General features: G+C 37.4%; 1 protein-coding gene across 5 annotated transcripts in view; it reads left to right on the top strand.

The window, feature by feature from the left end:
• The first annotated feature begins 1,454 nt into the window (after positions 1–1,454).
• Positions 1,455–17,781, top strand: part of LOC117985634 (uncharacterized) — a 221,140-nt gene continuing 204,813 nt past the window's right edge. For 4 of the 5 annotated variants that reach the window (XR_011237097.1, XR_011237096.1, XR_011237098.1 and 1 more), the window contains exons 1-7: positions 1,455–1,897; positions 8,396–8,534; positions 9,255–9,351; positions 9,852–10,635; positions 14,094–14,198; positions 16,146–16,211; positions 17,133–17,216. Coding sequence is in view for 2 of the 5 variants with exons in the window: in XM_034972408.2 (XP_034828299.1) it covers positions 1,687–1,897; positions 8,396–8,534; positions 9,255–9,351; positions 9,852–10,635; positions 14,094–14,198; positions 16,146–16,211; positions 17,133–17,216 (1,486 nt within the window). In the remaining 3 variants the exon portion in view is untranslated. The remainder of the gene's footprint in view (positions 1,898–8,395; positions 8,535–9,254; positions 9,352–9,851; positions 10,636–14,093; positions 14,199–16,145; positions 16,212–17,132; positions 17,217–17,781) is intronic. The other variant, XM_034972409.2, reaches the window with a different exon arrangement.

Raw genomic sequence — 17,781 nt, 5'->3', positions numbered from 1 at the left:
TTAATGCTGTCAAAAAAATTATTAGCATTCCATAGATAAATTACTAGGGCAGGATAGTCCTTGTTCCTTGGATGAATGTACCTACCTATACTATCTGATACTATCTCTATGCCTTGTTCTGAGTAGGCAGGCCATAGATTATCTCAGGCCATTGTTTTCTGAGCATGTTCTCAGCATCATTACTCTGTGGTTCTGATCACCTGAGCATTTGTGTGCTGCTAGTGTTGTGCTCAGACGATAAAATAATTATTGTGGTGCCGCCAAGATGCTTAAGGTAAACAACATACAGCAAACATCGGCAACAGATCGGCAAACACCACAGAGGGCTTGCCTGCCAATCGGAACGCTCCAAAGCATCCTTTGTAGAATGATCGAAAAGAGAAGAGAGAATAATAATTTAACAACAATATTCAGCAAATAAGTTTTGGCAATACGTTTCGCCAACAAGTTACGGCAACACGTTTCCACAACCAGTAGGGCGATTGTCTAAAACCTGCATCAATCATTATTACAATCTCAATTGTTCTGTTTGGCTGAATTTGTGCGACTCTTGTTGCAAAAATGCATTGTGGCCAATAGTGAGCGAGCATAAACCAATCAGAGATGATTGCGATCGTGACATTGTAGCTGTCAAACAACCGCGGTAGGGCCACAGTTTCTGCAACAAATACATCAACGAGTATCAACGACAACTTTCTGCAACAAGTTTGGACAGCAAGTTTCAACAACAAGTTTCGTCTATAAGTTTCAACAACAATTTTTAGCAACAAGTTCTAACAACAAGTTTTAACAACAAGTTCCGGCAACAAGTTTCCGAACACGTTTTGTCAAGTGTTGTCTTTTAATTTCGACTCTAAACGGATGCACTATTCTACGATCAAAAGCGTTGAGCAAGCATACGTAAACACCCGCCCACATGCTTGCTGTTTGTCGCAATTTGGTGGTACCATTAGATCGCTCAGACCAAGAAGTATAAATATAAACTTCTTGGCTCCAACCATCACTCAGTCAATGCATTAGCATTGCATCACACATAGAGATTGTGCAGCACCATCAGAAGATTTATCTGGGGCCCTACCGCGGTTGTTTGACAGCTACAATGTCACGATCGCAATCATCTCTGATTGGTTAGGTAATGCTCGCTTACTATTGGCTACAATGCATTATTGCAACAAGAATCGCACAAATTCAGCCAATCAGAACAATTGAGATTGTAATAATGATTGATGCAGGTGTTAGACAATCGCCCTACTGGATTCTGGCCAAAAGGCCAGTTCAGGTCTGTGGTGTTGATGAGATGTGGGTAAACGGGGTAAACCTTTATGTTTTAATGTGGACTACCCCTTAAATAGTTTGGTTGTGACTTTGTTATCTGTGCGCACTAAATTCTATATTATTGTCTCTGAGCTAATATAATATGAATACTACTCTATGCTCAGACTCTACTCTATGTCTCTGAGCTCAAGAGGCCATTTTTCTGAAAAAGTGTGAAGTGGGGAAGGGAAAAAAAGGCGAATACATGTCAAATATTTCAAGGCTGCAGTGTGATGATTCTAATTTTTGCAAACGTGATAGCCATCTCAACAAATAATTTCACAGTCCTCCGCTACGGTGTTGTGTTTAAGGACAACCTCGCGGTTGTCGTGAGTGATCATAACAAAGGTTGATGCGAAATCGACAAAAAAGATGGGTTATTATTGTACAGTTCCACAATGCACTTCGCTCGCCGGCAAGACTAAAAACGTAAAGTTCCACCGTTTTCCTCGGGACGTAACGATGGCTGATAAGTGGAATAACATACTGAAACGCGGGAAACCGTATACAAAATACTCAAAAGTATGCAGCCTCCACTTCACCCAAGCGGATTACAATGCCACAACAATGGGTAAGAATAAAGGTATTTGGGTTTTTCCATGTCTGGCTAGTATATTTTAGAATTTATCACAAGTTTTCACTCTCGGATGAGTCATGGTCGACGTTACGCGATTTTTTTGCGTCAGGGAAAACACACTACACAGCGCCGGAAATATATGAGAGACCGGATTTTGCATATAATCGCGTAAAAAACTTCGGCAGTGCCCTTTATCTTGTACGTTTGACATTCAGAAGACCTATTTTTTATTTGTGGCATAAATTTTCGTCAAATTACGCTTTTTTTGCGAAAAAATATGCACGATGTTTCGTCATTGTTTTAAAGTTAACTTTTCCTGTATTGTTGCTGTTAAAAATACTGCAGTTGAAACAAAAAAATCTTGATTTTCCTTTGAAATCGTAACATTCGCTAACATAATGATGTAAACAAATAGAAAAAATTTAAGTGATTGTTTATAAACAATAGTTATATACCTACTTCTTTACTTTGGATAGATTTCTTACTTAATTAATTTTTAAAATCTATAAATAATAATCTTCAGTCTAGTACTTGGCAGGTCATAGTTAAGTAGATACAAAGTTTATTCCCACCTGATGAGTAAAAAGTTAATTAGGTTTAGCAATAGCTATTTTACTTAAATTTGGGTTTGTCAGATGGACTCCTAACCTATAAGATGTATTGTGATTCCCCCAGATCATTGGTTGTCTTTTGCTTGCCAAATTATACTTAACTGTACAAAGTGTTTTTGTCTTAGCAGATTCTGAATTTTTTATTGGAATATAATGTTCAATGCCACATTTTTAAAATAATAAGTACTTAATATTCACCTTCAACAATAAATGAAAGGTGTTTTTGTAACTTTCTTGTAACATGTTGTTATAGGAAGGTTTTTCATTTAATTTTTTGTTCCAAGGATGAACCAGTAGCAAATTTTGGGTTATTTCCGAACTTATTGTCTGCTTTATAGGCATGTTGAGTTATAAAATTTTGGAATAAGTATTTTCCCTGACTTTAAGTGTGTAATTCATTGAGTTAATATTGAAATAATTTCCAAAAAAGGAAAGTTTTGGTATGATTGGTAAAAGTGAATGTAGTTCACAAACAATTTAGATGAATGTCAAAAAGTGAGTCACAATTCAAAAACTCTAAATAAATAAGTTTTATTCAAATATTTCTTATTTTGTATTTTCTTTATTGAACTGTCCATAGTGATAGACTTTTATAATTCTTGCTTTTGCTTGTGATTTTGTTTTGATTCAGATTTAAGTTTAAAAATCCTGTGGGAATTCTTTATTTTTCCAGGATTAAAACTATCCTACGCCTATCTATGGTACAAGCAATCTCTGTACCAAATTTTATATAAAACATACACAGACAGATATGTACATAATATAATTCACACTAATATGAATACAAAAGCATCTATTTGTGTGTCTGTTACATTTTCAAGGCCCGTCCATTTACTTAACCAATTTTAAAAAAAATTGGCACAGAGATAGCTTACATCCCGAGGATGGACATAGGTTACTTTTTAGGGTTCTGTACCTCAAAAGGAAAAACGGAACCCTTAAAGGATCACTTTGTTGTCTGTCTGTCGGTCTGTCAAGAAACCTACAGGGTACTTCCCGTTGACCTAGAATTATGAAATTTGGCAGGTAGGTAGGTCTTATAGCAGACGTTCGGGGAAAAATCTGAAACCGTGAATTTGTGGTCACATCACACAAAAAAATTAAATTGTGGTCATGAACTAATAATTAGTATTTTCAATTTTCAAAGTAAGATAACTTATCAAGTGGGGTATCATATGAAAGGTCTTCACCTGTGCATTCTAAAACAAATTTTTATTTATTTTTATGCATCATAGTTTTTGATTTATCGTGCAAAATGTCGAAAAAATACAACTGTAGTACGGAAGCCTCGTTGCGCGAGCCTGCAGACTCTCACTTGGCCGGTTAAAAACCTGATTTCATGTGGATGCCATCATTATGGGCATCATCTATTTGAAGGAGTACAGAGACAGTTTTCTTTTTGAAGACGGAAATAGGCTCCCTTTATTCTGGAAAATCAAAGAATTCTCATAGGATTTTTAACAGACCTAAATTTACACAGACAACTACGGGCATCATGTCAGTTTGGGCATAGCATTTTTAATTTAGATACTAGTAGTAGGGTAATTAAGCTATTGACATATCCATACTGATATTATAAATGTGAATGTGTGTCTGTCAGTCTGTTTGCCTACTAGCCATTCACGGCCCAGCCATTAAACTGATTTCGACGAAATTTGGTACAGAGATAGCTTGCATCCCGGGGAAGGACATAGGCTACTTTTTAGGGTTCTGTACCTCAAAAGGAAAAATGGAATCCTTATAGGATCACTTGGTTGTCTGTGTCTGTCTGTCCGTCCGTCCGTCCGTCTGTCTGTCTGTCTGTCTGTCTGTCTGTCTGTCTGTCTGTCTGTCAAGAAACCTACACGGTACTTCCCGTTGACCTAGAATCATGAAATTTGGCAGGTAGGTAGGTCTTATAGCAGAAATTTGGGGAAAAATCTGGAAACCGTGAATTTGTGGTTACATCACACAAAAAAAATTTAATTGTGGTCATGAACTAAAAATAAGTATTTTCAATTTTCGAAATACGATAACTATTTCAATTGGGGTATCATATGAAAGGTCTTCACCTGTGCATTCTAAAACATTTTTTTTTTTCTTTTTTTTTTTTTGAATTATCTTGCAAAATGTCGAAATAAACGACTGTTTTACGGAACCCTCGTTGCGCGAGCCTGACTCGCACTTGGCCTTGTTTTTTTATTGTTTGTAATTTGTAAGGATAAGGTTTATATGAAAGATTTTTTTTGGAAAATCCACGGAAAAAGACAGTTCCCGCGGGACGTGGACAGAGTCGCGGGTTGCAGCCAGTATTATATAAATAATCATGAGGAAAATTAGTAACATTTAATTAATAAACAAGTCATCTTTAATACAATTTCTATTCTACGGACCACTCACTAAGTAGTTTTTATGGCGAACAGATTACAAGGGTTAAAGTTTATATGATCTAGTTCCAACTGTTGTATACGAAGCAAACTTCGTTTAGTCATACAGGATAAAATATCTGTAGGGTGATTGTCTAAAACCTGCATCAATCATTATTACAATCTCAATTGTTCTGATTGGCTGAATTTGTGCGATTCTTGTTGCAACAATGCATTGTGGCCAATAGTGAGCGAGCATTAACCAATCAGAGATGATTGCGATCGTGACATTGTAGCTGTCAAACAACCGCGGTAGGGCCACTGGTAACTGTATGTTATAAAAATGACACACTCATTTCTAAATTACACTGCAACTATTACTGTACAATTAATTTTATTGTTGCTTTTTTAGGGTTCCGTACCTCAAAAAGAAAAACGGAACCCTTATAGGATCACTTTGTTGTCTGTCTGTCTGTCTGTCAAGAAACCTACAGGGTACTTCCCGTTGAACTAGAATCATAAAATTTGGCAGGTAGGTTGATCTTATAGCTGACATTTGGGGAAAAATCTGAAAACCGCGAATTTAGGGTTAGATCACACAAAAAAAAATTGTGGTCATGAACTAATAATTAGTATTTTCAACTTTCCAAGTGAGTGACTATATCAAGTGGGGTATCATATGAAAGGTCTTCATATGTACATTCTAAAACAGGTTTTTATTTATTTTTATGCATCATAGTTTTTGAATTATCGTGCAAAATGTCGAAAACATACGACTGTAGTACGGAACCCTCATTGCGCGAGCCTGACTCGCACTTTTTCATTATGGTGTGTGGGACAGCTGGGACTGTAAAAAGGGCATAAAGGGGATAAGACTATAACGCACAGTAGCTAACAAAAATATTCAGCACTATCTAATCAAATACAGAATTCAATGACATAACATGAAAGATTTTGAATAAAAACACTAACTTTGGAGTTTTGACAATATCTTACGTTACATAATAATTGATAATGTTTGAATATATGTATTGTCTTATCTGACCTTTCTTTTTGCATTTATAATACACTAGCTTATGCTCGCGACTTCGTCCGCGTGGACTTCACAAATTTCAAACCCCTATTTCACCCCCTTAGGGGTAAAATTTTCAAAAATGCTTTCTTAGCGGATGTCTACGTCATAATAGCTATCTGCATGCCGAATTTCAGCCCGATCCGTCCAGTAGTTTTAGCTGTGCGTTGATAGATCAGTCAGTCAGTCACTTTTTCCTTTTATATATTTAGACTAGATGATGCACGCGACTTCGTCCGCGTGGATTTAGGTTTTTTAAAATCCCGTAGGAACCCTTTGATTTTCCGGGATGAAAAGTTGCCGATGTCCTTCCTCGGCACGCAAGCTACCTCTGTACCAAATTTCATTTAAATCAACCAGGTGCGGATCGGCAGACTACACACAGCTTTGAGAACATTATGGAGAACTCGCAGGCATGCAGGTTTCCTCGCGATGTTTTCCTTCACCATTATAGCAAGTGATATTTAATTGCTTTTTTTTTTACTTTTCGGAGTTATAAGCGTTTTAACTCCGAAAAGTTAGAGGTGCGTGGCCGGGATCGATCAACGACCTTCGTAATAGGAGGCGGACGTCTTAACTACTAGGCTATCTGCTGCTTTAATACTTGAATACATAGTCGTAAAAATATATTATTATTGTAAGAAATATTCATGGCTTGTAACATATTATTATTATAATGGTTAAAAGAATAAAAATTGCGTTTCCGGACTGAATCACCATTTTAATCTTTGAGCAAAAAAGAAACTCGCATTCCTTTAAAAGTTTAAAACGACATTTTTGTAATTAATAATTGCAAATGATCGGATGTTACTGGCACAGAACTAAAATGATTTTTGCATGTGTGACTAACATGGTCATACGTCATTACTAATAAACGTTGGAGACACTGTTGTTTATGTTTCACGCTAACTTTTGGTAATAAATTTCGTCATTAAAATTGCGTCATGCGTGGGTAGGATAGGTTAGGATAGGAGATAAGAGATATAATAGTATATGGGGCTTGTACTTACGCTTGGACAATGTAAGCTTCGCGTAAAGCGTCATATGAACAGTGTCAGTATTCAATCTCACTCTCTTTGCGTCGTACCCCACGGCAACTATCTATTATCTAAACTAGAAAGTTTACTAGTGGTAGACTAAAAATCAAATATGATTATTTTCAACACTTATCTACAACCATAAAAGAAAAAGCTGACTGACTGACTGACTGACTGACTGACTGACTAATCTATCAACGCACAGCTCAAACTACTGGACAGATCATACTGAAATTCTGCATGCAGATTGCTAACCCCTAAGGGGGTAAAATAGGGGTTTGAAATTTGTGTAGTCCACGCGGATGACGTCGTTGGAATAAGCTTGTTATATTATAAGGTGATTTGGGGTAAAAATAGAACTTCAGCTGATAACCCTGTTTTTCATACAAAAATCTTCAGAATAAATACCTGCGAAAATCCCACCTAATGTTCAAAATGACAACAGTCAGAATTCCATCGAATTAAAAATCAAACCATTAGATTTAGACTTGTCAATTTAGTTTAAAGATTTAGGCACAACAGAATTAGGCACATTGGCATAGTTACAGTAATAAAACGTTTCTTAAAACTTTGCTCCGGATCTGACCTAATTGTATCATTAATATTGGGAAAACCCTCATGCATCAAAGAATTGTTTATGTACGTCCATGAATTGATTCACGCGTGATAAACAAGGAAACAGATAAACTTAGAATATTTAACATAATACTTGTTTATAATTATTACTTTCAAATGTGTTCCCAGAAGTTTATTTATTTTTATTGTAGCCTAGGTAAAATGTACCTCAAAAATACTTCATTAATTATTAAAAAAACTTAATTTTTGGTTTATTAAACTTTACAAATCTTATAATATTATAAAAAATAGCGTGATTGCCTTTCAATCAGAGATATTATGCTATGGAAAGTAATCTCGATTAAAATCTACCCAAGGCGAGATCTGGCGCGAAGAACTTTGATCTCGCAATTTAAGAGATTTTGAGAGCGGTGAGATGGATATTACAGAATAATTTTTCGACTGAAACGCCCGACCGGGCGACTTGTCGACCGTGCGTAATGGGCTTTATAGTCACAAACGGCGTTGTAATGACTGCCGCTGTAAAGTTGCAAATGCGTCGCGCAAATTAAAAGTGTAAGGCTGCGGCCTAGCTGGGAGCAGGTGCGTCCAGCGGGTACGATGCTTCTCGGACCCGCTGTAGATAAGAACGCGTCCACGCGTCTTCCTTCCAATTTCTTGTAAATTATATCAAGAGTTTGCTCTACACGCTGGCCTCCCCGCAGGACGCACCCGCTCTCACCTGGGTCGCAGACTTACACATTTTTAATTTCTGCATTTCTGTAATACTGCATGTATTGTAAAATAGGGAATAGCTGAGCTCATATTTTTTTTATTAATATAATTTAGCATTTCAATACATTGGTGTTCTCCATTATTTCCAGGACAATGGAAGACCCTGTCAAAAGACGCGATCCCGTCACAGAATCTACCCAAACTGAACCCCGATGGCACAGTGATGGTGATCCGTAAGAGTCGCACAGTCAAATACAGGGAGAGCAAAAAAGAGGACCAATCTATTAGGTACAGTATTCCATCTTTAGAGTGCTAAAAATGCAGTCCCAAGTGTTTTTCATACCTAGTTATGTACATTAGCTATTCAAACTCGCGCAAATAAAATTTTTGACCAACAAAAACAGTAAATAATCACACTAATATTATAAAGGCGAAAGTTTGTGTGTGTGTGTGTGTGTTTGTTACTCCTTCACGCAAAAACTACTGGGCGGATTTGGCTGAAATAAATTTAGAATGGAGATAGATTATACCCTGGATTAACACATAGGCTACTTTTTATCCCGGAAAATCAAAGAGTTCCCGCGGGATTTTGATAAACGTAAATCCACGCGGACGAAGTCGCGGGTATCAGCTAGTAATATATATAATAAAAAAAAATCTCGTCTGACGAGGGATTCGCGACGACTCCGACCAACTATCGTCGGCGATAGTATCGCCCTGTGGAGATTGGTCTAGAGTCTATCGCCGCGATTCTCTCGTCCGACGAAAAAAAATTGTAATCTTGGTCGGCCTGCAGTGTATTTTATAGGGGAAAAAAATATTCTCAAAGCATTATTTTGCCAAGAAACCAATGATTTTTAATACTAAAGAGATGTATGTAAATAAAAAATATCATTATTTAATTTTTTCATAATTATTAACCAAGCGTAGAAAGTGCCATAGACTGTTGTTTGTCTTTGCCACACAATACCTTTCATACAAAGTTTAAGTGGCATAAAACTATTTCAGCTGCAAATCAGAGAAGTGGTCAAGTTTGAGTCAGACACCCTTACCATTGCCTCTAACACCATCAGAAGTTCTATCGCCGGACCAACATGAAAGTAATGTATGTTTTGTCATTTTTATACTATCTCAATATATAAAAGGAATAGCTAACTGACTGAACGGATCGGTCTAAAATTTGGCATGTAGATAGGAGCGGGGGGGGGGGGGGGGGGGGTGTTAAAATAAAATAGGGGGTTTTGAAATGTGCTTAATTCCACGCGGACGATGTCGCGGGCATAAGCTAGTGTGTGTATGATATAATTAATAGACCATTTGTCTTCTTAAGAGCATGCCTCCTTTTCAACATATACGTATTTCTAACTTGCACGATAAAGATACAATAATACAACTATGTCGTTCTTGCTCGTGACTTGATCTCAAGTGGCTACTACATCTTTGGAGCCTCAATAGCTCAGCGGTTAAGGAGCGAATTGAATTCCGAAAGGTCAGCAGTTCAAACCCTATTGTCGTGCCTAATCCTAGCACAAGCTTTTGACAAACATTAGTTATTTAAAGTACTCTGTAAAAAATAAATTGTAAATGAATAATTTTTTCTTGCAGTTAAACTATCGGCTCCATACGTTGAGCTCGATCGCGAGCTCCATAGCGCCACAGAATATACCCCCGAGTACACCACACAACCACATCCAGACCATACAGAAACCGGGTACTCCACACAGCAGTACACCACACAGCAGTACTTCGCACAGTAGTACACCACACGGCAGTACATCACACGGTAGCACACCGCACGGCAGTTCACCGCATGGCAGTACACCACAGAACCAAACACAGACCATACAAAAACCAAGGAAACAGGATGCGATCATGCAAACAGATCCAGTAAACTCCGAAGAAGACGATCAGCAGAACAGTTTCAGCGAATCAGAAAAGTCTTACAATGGATCCTATGGACAATACAACGAGGCGAAAAAATACGAAATGCCAAAAGACTTCTCCAAAACCACAGAAGATTATATACCGCAGACTAACGAGGAATATAACAAAGAAGCAGAAAAGTACGCTTTAGAAAGGAAATCCCACAACGGTTACGACAAAATGGACTACCCAAAACAGGTGGTCGAAAATGGATACCAGAAAGCGGCAGATGTGTACACTTTCACCGAGAAAGAGTACCAGAGACCTGAGCCGTACAGCTATCCGTCCTCCTACCAAGACAGCGTGGAGATATTGCGGAACCAGCAGCACAATCTGCAGATCCTGCAGGAGCAACACAGGATCACGGAGAACCAGAATTTTTTTAACGAAAGTCATATAAAGCAGGAAATAGATTTTGGCAATGAGGAGGACAAGTTTCTTTATGAACGGAGTAAGGAGCAGATTGGTGAGTGTCTTATTTAGTTACTAGATGATGCCAGCGGCTTATTGCGCGTGGGAGCTTTTAAAAATCCCGTGGGAACTTTTCGATTTTCCAGGATAAAAAGTAGCTTAATTATGTTTAGCTCCGAGATGCTGAGCCCAATTTCGTCCCAATCGATTAAACTGGTGGGGCCTTTAAAAATCCCGTGGGAACTCTTTGATTTTCCGGGATAAAAAGTAGCCTATGTCACTCTCCAGGTCTTTATCTATACCCATGCAAAAAATCACGTCAATCCGCTGCACCGTTGCGACGTGATTGAAGGACAAACCAACAAACAAACACACTTTTGCATCTATATCTTTCGCGACTTCGTCCGCGTGGACTACTCAAATTTCAAACCCCTATTTTACCCCCTTAGGGGTCAAATTTTCGAAAATTCTTAGCTGATGTCTATGTCATAAAGCTATCTCTGCATGCCAAACAGCCTGATCCGTCCAGTAGTTTGAGTTGTGCGTTGATAGATCAGTCAGTCATTCAGCTTTTCCTTTTATATATTTAGATTAAAATGAAATATATATAACAATAAGAAGATAATAAATTAACTAATGATTAACAAAATATGAATCCTTTTATGAAAATAAGGAAAATAACGTTCATCGTACTAACCTTATTTTGATAATTTTTTTTTCTTTTAGGGTTCCACACCCCAAAAGGCGAAAAGGAACCCTTATAGGATCACTTTGATGTCTGTCCGTCTGTCGTGTCTGTCAAGAAAACCTATAGGGTACTTCCCGTTGATCTAGAATCATGGAATTTGGTAGGTAGGTAGGTCTTACAGCACAAGTAAAGGAAAAATCCGATAACCGGGAATTTGTGGTTACGTCACAAAATGAATTAAAATGTGTTGTGAACTAATATTTAGTATTTTCAACTTTTAAAGTAAGATTACTATACCAAGTAAGGTAACATATGAAAGGGCTTTACCTGTACATTTCTAAAACAGTTTTTTATTTATTTTTATGCATAACAGTTTATGATTTATCGTGCAAAATGTCGAAAAAAAATACCCGAGTACGGAACCCTCGGTCCGCAAGTCGGACTCGCACTTGGCCGGTTCTTTTAAAGTCGGCGTGTGACGTTTTCAGCAAATTAAATGTTTTCAACTTTATAATTCCTAACCGTCATCTTAATCGAAGCTAACAATGCAAAAACTTGTTTAAATATAACAAGGAAAACATACATTTATGAATAAATAATACGCTTTTAGGGTACCGTACGTTATTGTAGAAAACGGAACTTTTACACTTGTGTGTCACGTTTTTAGGGTTCCGTAGTAAAACAAGAAAGCCTTATAAGTAGTTACGTCTAGTCTATCTGTGTGTGCATCCCAGCCATTTTAAAAAGAAACTATTAGAGCTGTAAAGTTGTGGCACAGTTATAGAAATTTGTTATAGCTGCATAAATATTAGTGATGTAACGAATATTCGCATTCGCATTCGCGAATATTGGCATATTTTTGCATATTCGCATTCGCATTCCGCGAAATTACTGTCAATGTTTTGCGAATATAAAAAAAATTGATTTAATAGTTGGTTAATAAAACAAAACCCATTAATTTCTTATATTTTTTAATATACATAAAATAAAAAGTAACTTAACCTCGTAATCACATTATCAGTCTTCTCTTTATCATTTTGGTAACGGGACTGTCGCCAAGGTCACCAAGCCATAAAAATAAATAAAAATGGCGCCAAAATAAACAAAAACTGAATATTCGCATTCGCGAATGTTGGCAGCAGATATTCGCATTCGCGAATGTCCAAAATATGACATTCGTTACATGGCAATGGGGGTATGAGGTGAGGGGACGCCCCGCACACCCCCACGTCACCCGCACTATCCCGCACCGGGTAAGCGTGGGGGCTGAGCGGGTGAGCGGGGTGTCCCTACCCCGATTGCGATCTAGACCTGTCGTGTACTATACCTGAGATTTTAAACACAAGAACAACAGCGACGCGTGCTATCTCGCTCATATTTCGCGCTTACAAAACATAGCGCAGTAGGCAACTACCAATAGTCCCGTGGGAACTCTTTAATTTTCCGGGATAAAAAGTAGCCTATGTCATATTCTCCAGGTCTTCAACTATATCCATTCAAAAAATCAATCCGTTGCTTCGTTGTGACGTGATTGAAGGATAGGTTGTTGTGGACCAACAAATCAACAAATACAAATACAAATTTCTTTATTGCTAATCTGGGTAAACAGTGGAGATGTTACAAAAAACAAAAAGGTACAGCCAAATTCGGCCTATTAGCATGCAATATGTTATGATATACCTAACAACGTGTACATAGTTTTGATAAAATTAGCCAAATTAAATACTTACCCTCTAACAAATAAACCAGGAATAGCGGTGGAATAGTTATACTCTGTTTTGTCTTTTGCCTTCAAATGTCAAATTACTGATGACAGAGAAAGACAAAACAGAGTATAACTATTCCACCGCTATTCCAGGTTTATTTGTTAGAGGGTTAGTCAAAAAAGAATAAAAAACGAGATAGTATTTAATACAAAATATGTCAAAAGGTAACCATCAATACAACCTAAAGGAAAAAATGACATCTTAGATATTCGTCAACACTATAAAAATATTTTTAATTAAATATTCGAATAACTTCTTTTTAAGGCTTTCTATTTTATTTATATTTACAAGTTCTCTTATTTCCAAAGGTAGTTTGTTTACAATTTTGACTGCCATAACGTTAAAACTATTATTGATGAGAGCGGTTTTATGTGATGGGACCAGACCATCAAACCAACAAACAAACACACTTTCGCATTTATAATATAAGTAGTGATAGTGATAATATGAGTAGTGATGTTTTTGGCACAAATAAAATAAGATTTCTACGCAAGTACATCGGCGTAACTTATGACGGTAGTAGTACTTACAGTAAATTTTTTAGGAAAGGCATCGCTCCGCCTAGCCTTGAGTCATAAAATAGTTCATGTCAGCGTGTTCAGTCAGTACAGATTTCCTGTCATGTGCATTATCCTTATTATCGTTGAATAAATTGTGTGAACAAATGACTGATACTTGAACATGAATGATAATTGTGCTAATAGGTCTGACCATCAGTTTTAGTGAGACATATCAAAATGAGCTATGAAAAATTACAAGAAAAACTATGTTTTTATTTTTTAATATGTAAAATGATTGAGATAATAAATATCAAAATGTTCGGTTCGAATCCTAATCCTAATAATATTATAAATGTGAAAGTGTGGATGTTTGGATGTTTGTAACTCAATCACGCAAAAACAGCTGAACGGGTTTGGATGAAATTTGGAATGGAGATAGACTATACCCTGATTAACATATAGGCTACTTTTTATCCCGGAAAATCAAAGAGATGAGTTGGCATCAGCTAGTATTTTATACATTTAGCTTCAAGTTTGAAGAAATTCTTTTTGTTTTTAGATGCGGGCACAATGTACGAGAGCCAAAGAAGGGCGTTGGAGCAGCAGAGATTAATGGATCAGATCCAGCATCAGGTCAAACAGGAGGAGCCAGAATCCCTCACTGGTTGGTGATTTTTTTTTAAAAAGGAACCCTTATCTGCTAGGTGATTCGCTAACTCAGTGTCTAACACTAAATGATAGCAACCAAGGTTGGTTGGTTCTACATTTCTACTTCACTGGGTGATACTAAAATATTTATAAAATGAGCTCGGTGGCTATCATTCAGTGTTAGAAACTGAGTTAACGAATCACCCCGCTGGTCTGGCTTAAGCTGTGTGTCTGTCAAGACCAGTCAAGGGAATCAAAACCTACGGGTACTTGCCGTTGAACTAGAACCATCCTGGTAGCATTGTCTTATAACACAAGTAAAGAGAAAAATCCGAATACCGTAAATTGAGGAAAAAAATAAAATAAAATTCTTTATTTCAGACCGTGGTCCATATGGTGTTAGTAAATAGTAGTAATATTTAAAGACTTAAAACTATGTTAGTGCGTATAACTTACATGTATGTAATTAAAATAAAAACCTTAATTTAAATATTTGCCGGCACGCACTGAGGCAGTGGATACTTACACATGTGTATGTATGAAGTGCCGCAATATGCGGCAGTCAGGCTTTTCACTAACAACACTCAGTATGGCGTTGGTGCTCCCTCTCACTCTGCACATCAGCGATGCAACTTGTTTGCGCATGACTGAATAAAAGTCATCCGTGTACGCGTTAGTGATGTTCCGGATATCCGTATGCGTATCCGCGGATATCCGCGGGAAAATAAAGATCTGTATCCGTTACTTTTTTTGCGGATCTTTTACCTTATTAATTTTTAATAGGTACACAGATTAAATTCTATTTTTAGGTGATTAGGTAGCAATAAATACTATTAAATAATTCCACAACAAACAACAAACAAATGCAAACTTTATTGCTGGCCAGTGTAACACTAAATTATAAACAAAACAAAAGAAAGACCCGCGCCATACATGCGCCGCACAATGCACATGTTCTGCCACGCAAAGCGTCAAGTGGCGTCAACTATCGTTTCAAGGTCACGCACACCGACACCGATTGAATAAGAAAGTTAAGATCTGTATCCGTATCCGCGGATCTTGACGCCAATGATCCGTATCCGTATCCGCGGATCTACATTTTTGATGATCCGGCACATCACTAGTACGCATACGCAAACATAGCCGATGCACTACAGTGTCGGGGGAGCCCCAACATCACCCTGAAGGCGTTATTGTATTGCACTCAGAGCGCATTGTAGGTCTTCTGTGTATATTTGACCCACAGGCCGCACGTGTATAATGTCTGGCAGAATGAAAAATAGTCTTATTTCTTGAACGATGCACGATGGTACAGAACCCTATCATGTGCGAGTCCGACTCGTACTTGACCAGTTTATCAATTAATTTGTTGTAAGTTTTATATGATCAGTTTAAATATAAATAAATAATAACAAATTTTATTGACTTTAAGTTGCTGAGTGCTGCCATAAATTATATAAGGAACACAAAAAAAAAAATTAATAATACAGATAAAAAACAAGTAATAACAATTAAGTAGACCTAGGTCTAGGTCTATAACTAGGACTTCGTCCGCGTGGAATTAGGTTTCTTAGCAACTCTTTGCTTTTCCGGGATAAAAAGTAGCCAATGTCACTCTCTAGGTCTTTAACTATATCCATGCAAAAAATCACGTCTATCCGTTGCTCCGTTGCGACGTGATTAAAGGACAAACCAACAAACCAATAAAGCAATAAATCAACAAACCAACAAACAAACACACTTCGCATTTATAATATGGGTAGTGATCGCACAAGTGCGATGATGTAACAGCTTTGTACTTTCTGCTAGTTCGCGCAAAATTAAACAGGTTTTGCGGCCGCCATCTTTTATACAGCATTAGTGATATTTTATAATACCATGTTATAGTAATAATAGGGTTTTAGGATAAAATAAAAATGCGGTGGGTTGCAAAATTTTATTATTATAGTGTATTTTTTTTTAGGTCGTGAAAACGTCATGCAACCACAGGGCAGTCCTTATTACTCAAATACACCCAGTAATGTTACAGGTATTTAATGGAGTTCTATACTTTCATGTATTATTAGCGACCGCCCGAGTCTTAGCTTGACGAAAATTAAATCTTTATTTCCTATCTCGTGTGAATTTCGAAAAATCTGGCCTTTCTCCTTGTCTACATTTCGAAAGGAACCTCTGTGCAAAATTTCAGCCTCTAGGTCCTATTGTTTGGGCTGGGCATTGATGAGTCTGTGAGAGAGTCATTTCTATAGTAAAATTTTTAATTTAACAACATTTTTTGACTTAAAAATATTGTCAGGACTAACTTTTTATATGTAGTGATAGCCTAGTGGTTAAGACGTCTGCCTGCTTTTCGATGGGTCCCTACCTGTTGACTTTACGGAGTCATATGCGATTCAAGCAATATACAGGGTGTTACCAGAACGCTAGCAAAAACGAAGACAGGTCCATACTACTGATGATTACTGATATGATAACACCAAAAAAAACGTATATTTTGTAAAAGTTCAGGATATATTGCAAATAAAACATCTGACTGACGCTAGAGGTCAACGAATGTTGCGAAAGTAGGCCATTTGGAGTCAATGCCACGTCGTAGGCCGGCATAGACCCAAGTCTTGCATGCTTTACATTGCGGGGTTGTTAATAATAAATCACTAAAACTACAAAGCAAGGCAAATAGTTATTGGTATTGGATTGTGTTTAGGTAGTAAATAAATAAATAAAATAAAAATCTTTTTTATTCAAATAAACTTTTACAAGTACTTTCGAATAGTCGGATGCATCTACCACTGGTTCGGAATGCCTTTCCTACCGAGAAGAACCAGCAAGAAACTCGGCGGTTGCTCTTAGTAAAACAATAACGCTAAGTTTTTGCTAGCGTTCTGGTTACAATCTGTATACTAACTTCTCTCCGTGGATCGAGTGTAGACTTACCATTTTACGTTCTCAGGTGGCTACTACGACCAGCTGTCGAGACCGGGTCCGGAGTTGCTGATCGCGAAGCAAAACGCCTTGGCTGCCCACACGCAGCTATGTAAGGTTTTATTTTATTAACTACTAGCTGACCCGGCGAACTACGTACCGCCTAACAGTCGATTCTTTAATTTTTTTATACTTTAAATTTTTCTCTCCGTAAGAACCATCCTCGTACTTCAAGGAATATTATAAAAAAAGTATTAGCGAAATCGGTTCAGCTGTTCTCGAGATTTGCAATCAGCAACACATTCAGCGATTCATTTTTATATATAGAGACCAGCTGATGTCCACGAAATCGTCCGCGTGGATTTAGGTTTATAAAACTCTGTAGGAACTCTTTGATTTTCCGGCATAAAAAGTAGCCTATGTCGCTCTCCAGGTCTTTAACTATACCCATGCAAAAAATCACGTCGATCCGTTGCGACGTGATTGAAGGACAAACTAACAAACAAACACTTTTGCATTTATAAAATGGGTAGTAATAGGCACACACTTTTCTATGATCACACCTGATGGGAAGTGATGGTTTGGCCTAAATTATATAAAAGTAGCGAGCAAACGAGCAAGTGGGTCGTTTGATGTTAAGTGATTACCGTCGCTCATGAACATGTGCAGCACTAGAG

This window comes from Maniola hyperantus, chromosome 9 (assembly GCF_902806685.2).
Source record: "Maniola hyperantus chromosome 9, iAphHyp1.2, whole genome shotgun sequence".
Taxonomy (NCBI): domain Eukaryota; kingdom Metazoa; phylum Arthropoda; class Insecta; order Lepidoptera; family Nymphalidae; genus Maniola; species Maniola hyperantus.
Note: the sequence above shows the minus strand (reverse complement) of the source record. Positions and strands in the feature narration are given on the sequence as shown.